General features: G+C 35.6%; 1 protein-coding gene across 1 annotated transcript in view; it reads right to left on the bottom strand.

Moving 5' to 3' along the window:
• The window catches only part of LOC113656697 (alpha-2-macroglobulin-like protein 1), a 38,024-nt gene that overhangs the window by 31,924 nt on the left and 1,100 nt on the right, over positions 1 to 5,000 (bottom strand). Inside the window, exons 2-9 of the mRNA XM_047799810.1 lie at positions 4,209 to 4,323; positions 3,633 to 3,745; positions 3,066 to 3,233; positions 2,648 to 2,884; positions 2,358 to 2,421; positions 2,099 to 2,244; positions 1,328 to 1,477; positions 602 to 778 (exon numbers count right to left, since the gene is read on the bottom strand). Of these exons, the coding sequence (XP_047655766.1) occupies positions 602 to 778; positions 1,328 to 1,477; positions 2,099 to 2,244; positions 2,358 to 2,421; positions 2,648 to 2,884; positions 3,066 to 3,233; positions 3,633 to 3,745; positions 4,209 to 4,314 (1,161 nt within the window). The 5' untranslated portion in view covers positions 4,315 to 4,323. The remainder of the gene's footprint in view (positions 1 to 601; positions 779 to 1,327; positions 1,478 to 2,098; positions 2,245 to 2,357; positions 2,422 to 2,647; positions 2,885 to 3,065; positions 3,234 to 3,632; positions 3,746 to 4,208; positions 4,324 to 5,000) is intronic.

Raw genomic sequence — 5,000 nt, forward strand, 5'->3', positions numbered from 1 at the left:
TGCTTGTGTGGCATTTTTGCTTGTTTGTTTATCTACAATCGTATTGTTCTTCCCTTCAGCTATGATAAAGACACATCTCTTTCTGTTAGTCACCTGGGTTACGTACGTACGTGTGGGCAGAGCTATCGATACAGGGGTGGGACCCGTTTGGGTTAGGGGCGTGTTTGTTTTGGTGATTTTATATGTCAACATTGGCTTTCAAACAACAGAGACCTCACCTTTAATGTCTGTGAAACAGCTTAGTTCCTATTTTCACTTTCATTATACAAGTTATAACCCGTCGTTCCAACGAGACAAGAACGTTTCATGTTGCTGATACATCAGACTTTTATATTCTGAAGAATCTAAATTCTAAATTTTTAAATATTCCCACATCCTCAATGATTACTGAGCTGTTACTATAGAAAAGACCAAGTATTAGAAGAAATGCTTTGATAAAAACATCAGATTAGCATGTTATGTTATTAAAGATTAATCAGCATCTTTCGACCAATCAGAGAATGGAATTTAGAACGTGAAGTATCATATATCTGATTATCGTTACATGTAGGATTGTAATTCTACAAGAAAGTTGTAATACAATAATAGAATGATGTCTTACTTTGAAGGTGTTATACACATCCACCTTTCCAAAGTTTGGAAAATAACCAAACGATTTTAGTTTTCGTGGAATCATGATGTCCCAGATGGGTGGTCTCACCCAGCATGGGTTCCAATCATCTTCACTGACCATGTACTGATATCCTGATAATGTTTGTACAGGCAGCATGTTGAACACCTGGAATAATGTGTGAGAACATTCATCATGATAAGTAATAATATGATACAGGATGAACCGGGTGTCCGTTACAGATACGTCTTATAATACCAAGAGGGATAAAATAATCAGAGTTGTAAGCGGCCGACCGCCGGCAGAAGGCAGCAGCGGTGCACAGTGCCAGAAGAACTCCGTTTAATAATGAACGGTTCTTTGTTTACACCATTTGTGGTGTGTCTTTGTTTGTTTTGTAGGTGTTCCTGCACAAACTCAATTTGCTCCACCTGCTATGCCGTGGTGGTCGAGTCCAATCCCCAAAGCACAGAGATCTTTGTCTTGAGCCCTGCTTGCTTTGGCTGAGAGTAAGTGCACGTTCATATCCTGGTTTATTTATTTCTATAAACCCTGTTTGCTTTTTCACTAATTAGCAAGCAATAGTTTTTGCTTCGTGGTTGGGTCAGCAATCGACCATCACAGTATAGAAAACGTATTTTGTTGCAAAACAAAGACAAAATCAAGTGGACTGTCAATGTTCCACATTTAAAACTGATTTTGTTATTGTGAACGTACAGATTGGATGCTGAGCTCCTTCTCTGGTTGCAGCAGCAGAAGACTCTTATCTATTGCCTTTACTGAACACAGGGAACCTGGAGCAGCTTTCAGCATCAATGACGCCTGGTCACCAGGAAGCTCCGTAGAAGGGGAAAACTCGAGAGACACCTAAAAGATGAAAACAAAAATTATTAATAAATATTGAAAAAACTATTTCCAGATCCAAGAAATACTCATTCACCAAAAACAAGTGTTTTTACTTAGCATTCAGAACAGGGTGCGGGAGCATGTTTACAACAGTGGCTATTACAGTATAACTCAACATTTATTCATTTTGTGGAAACCCATTTGATCAAAAGGGACTGGGAAAGTAGCCCCGGTTAGGGGCAAGATGGATGAATGGAGTCCAGTACAGGACAAAATGCTTATGTAGAGCCGTGATGGTGACAGGTACAGTGGTTCTTGGGTGGCATTAATGATGGACCGACTAAACTCCTGTAATAGAAACTCTCTTTAAGAAACAGTGAAAAAGGAATGTATAGTATGAATGGACCATGTTTTCGCCATCAGTAGTTGAATGCCTTCTGATTAATGCGCAAAGGAGGATCTTCTGACTCAAATTATAATATAATATCATTTTGGGATTTCATTTTAATACATATAGAGTATATTTCTTTACATATATATTTAAAAGGTGAATGTTATATCTTTGGATATATATCTATTTATTTACCATTCATTCTAGGTATCAAAAACTTAATATAAATCTGTTTAAGGTTCATTTCTGACCTTGTTTGCTAAACACAGCTGAATGGGGTAGTTCATGCTGTCTGCCACAGCCTCACCACTGGAAAGGATGGTGTACAGGATGACCTGAGCAACCGGAGACACCTTTAACATCTTCTGCAGCGTCACCACCAGCTCACCTTTGTGCACTGTAAATAAAGTTCACTTGCGTTGGCTTCATTTAAGCAATCAAGATAGATTCGATTCAAAATAGATTCTAATAAGAATGTGAGCTACTTAAAAGATATAAAGTTTAATAAACCTTCTCCTTGGTACAAGCTGTGTTTATAACTTCCTTGCTGAACCAAATGTCCTTTATTCATCACCTAGACACAATAAAATATAAATATTGTTTGTAAATAAATTGCAATACATTAAATTAAATGTCCAGGGTTACATACATACACTTTAATATTTAATATAAGAGTTATATTTATGCAAACATCACTTGGATGAATGAAATGAATCCAGTTAAGGTATTTTTTATGCTAGAAGTTTTCTTGATTATGATCTAATTTTAGAATGTTCTAGTGGAAGCAACTGTAAACATACCATGTAGAAGAAGGTTAAGGATTGCTTCTGCAATGGGAGTACTTTTTGGTGTATCAGGTAACGCGCCCTGATGATGGCGTTTTTGTTGCAGCTGAAAGGCACCGAGCTGCTCTTCAATTTAATATAACTCTGACTTTTGGAGTAGAAAGGCTGAAGCCAGAGGTACGCTGTGGGGTAGTATGGTGTGAGCTGATCTTTAATATACACAACTGATCTGTTAGTCATTTCATATTGGGCCTGAGAAGAAGAAAAAAAAACACTCGGACATGATATATACTTACACCACATCTGTTTTATAACAAGATGATTTCTTTTCATAATAACTTAACAGAAGGCAGTGACAGATGGAGATGGTCATGTTATTTTACATAAAAGAAAATGAGGGTTCCTTTATTAAAAATAATCAGACTCCACCAACCTCTATAGTGACTGGATCTGGACCCCACTTTTCAGTGTTGAGGGAAAAATGAGCGATCCCTTCATTATTGGTAACCAGCTTCTTGACTGAATTTTTATTAGCATACCTTATTGTCAAATACACTACTTTCCTTATCAAAGGACTGGACTTTGGGCCGGTCACTTTTACCTAGTGAAGGACAGGAACATCAAATAAGTAATTAGTCATAGGGAGAAAAAAATAGCCTCAAGTTAGCACAACATACTACATTACAAAGTAGTTTACACAAGTAATGTTAGCTAGCTTGTTCTCATAATCATCTACTAGTTTTTAAATACACCGCAAAGTAATTAATCATTCATTAACTTAGGTAGTGACACTGTGTATTATTTGAATACAGTTAAATAATTCAATTAATTCAATCTAATGAATCAAAGCTGTCTAGTTTTAAAGGCACAATATAGTATTTAGATTAAGACTGGCAAACTTTATCGGCCTGCTACATAACTAAAAATCTTCACAGCTGAGTGTGTTTTCGTGTCTCTGGCAAAGCCTACTGTATATAAAATGCTTGTAGAACATAAGTACCTTTCCCTCAAATGCCATTCCAAGCTTAAAGATCGTCGGCGTGTCCTCAAACAAAAGCGTGACCATATTAGTCGTGATAGGAGATCTGCTCAATTCTGCTGTTATTATCACACCTACAGGATAAACATGGCAACCTTTAGACTTTTGGTAGAGGAAGAAACTGAATTCTCATTGAAATGGACCATATTGTGATTTCAGTACTATGTTAGCTATAAAGTTTCACTATTTATTATTATACATGAGTCTTGTAGCTTCAGCAATTACAGAAATATCTCTGAACACCTGAAAATTTGTTGAATAGATATTAATAAAATTAAAGATTTTTAATTCTACTATTATTTTTAGAAGATTTACATTTTATTCTGTTGACAAACAGTTTACGGTTGAAATTTGGGTCTAGAATGAAAAGTCAATATTTTCTATTTTCTTGACAATAAACAGTTTTTATGGCAATTTACCAAATAACCAAAACAATACATAATAAAAAAAACTGTAAATAACTTGAATGAAATTATATATAAACACGTATTTATGTAATAATGCTGTTATGAATAATACATGACTAGTATCTCTAACCAGTTCCACGTTCTTCCACTTCACACTGAGCCGTGATAAAACCTTCATAGCGTGAATCTTTCAATGCGAATTCTTTCAGGTTTAAGATGCGTGTTCCGCAGCCCATCTTGTCAGTCTACAGAAAAAAAGTTATTTCATCACATGACTTCATCCCACAACTTTAAAATACTGAAATAAATCCTAAGAATCTGAATAATTCCTTACACAGTGGTATAGATGCTATTCTCAGTTTCCCTACATGCATGGGCGTAAATACCGGGGGGTGGGGGATGTCTTATAGGATTGTCCCTCCAAAAAAATATTTAAAAATTATCGCACTTTCTATTGTGAAAAATATATGTATGTATGTATACCTAAATAATTGTGTAAGTATAAAAAAACCCGCAAAAACTGCATTTAGAAACAGTTGCGTTCCCCCTTCGCTTCCTCACAGTGGTTTGACCCACTGCCTGCTTTCGGCTCAATTAATGTTGAACTCCATTAAGTCGGGGATTTTATTCCCTTTAAATAACGCAATTCTCTTTAATGTAGCTGATTCAGACTCATTCATAAATTAGTTGAGACAGAAATGCTGATTACCGATTTAATTTTCCATGAATCTGCTGTATTAGCGATTATAATCTGACTTATCTAGTTAACAATAGCTTGTTTACAATAGCTTGTTTACAATAGCTTGTTTACAATAGCTTGCTTACAATAGCTTGTTTACGTTAGCTTGTTTACAATAGCTAGTTAACGTTAGCTGGTTTATAATAGCTTGTTTACAATAGCTTGTTTACAATAGATTGTTTA

Source organism: Tachysurus fulvidraco, chromosome 14, assembly GCF_022655615.1.
Source record: "Tachysurus fulvidraco isolate hzauxx_2018 chromosome 14, HZAU_PFXX_2.0, whole genome shotgun sequence".
NCBI lineage: Eukaryota > Metazoa > Chordata > Actinopteri > Siluriformes > Bagridae > Tachysurus > Tachysurus fulvidraco.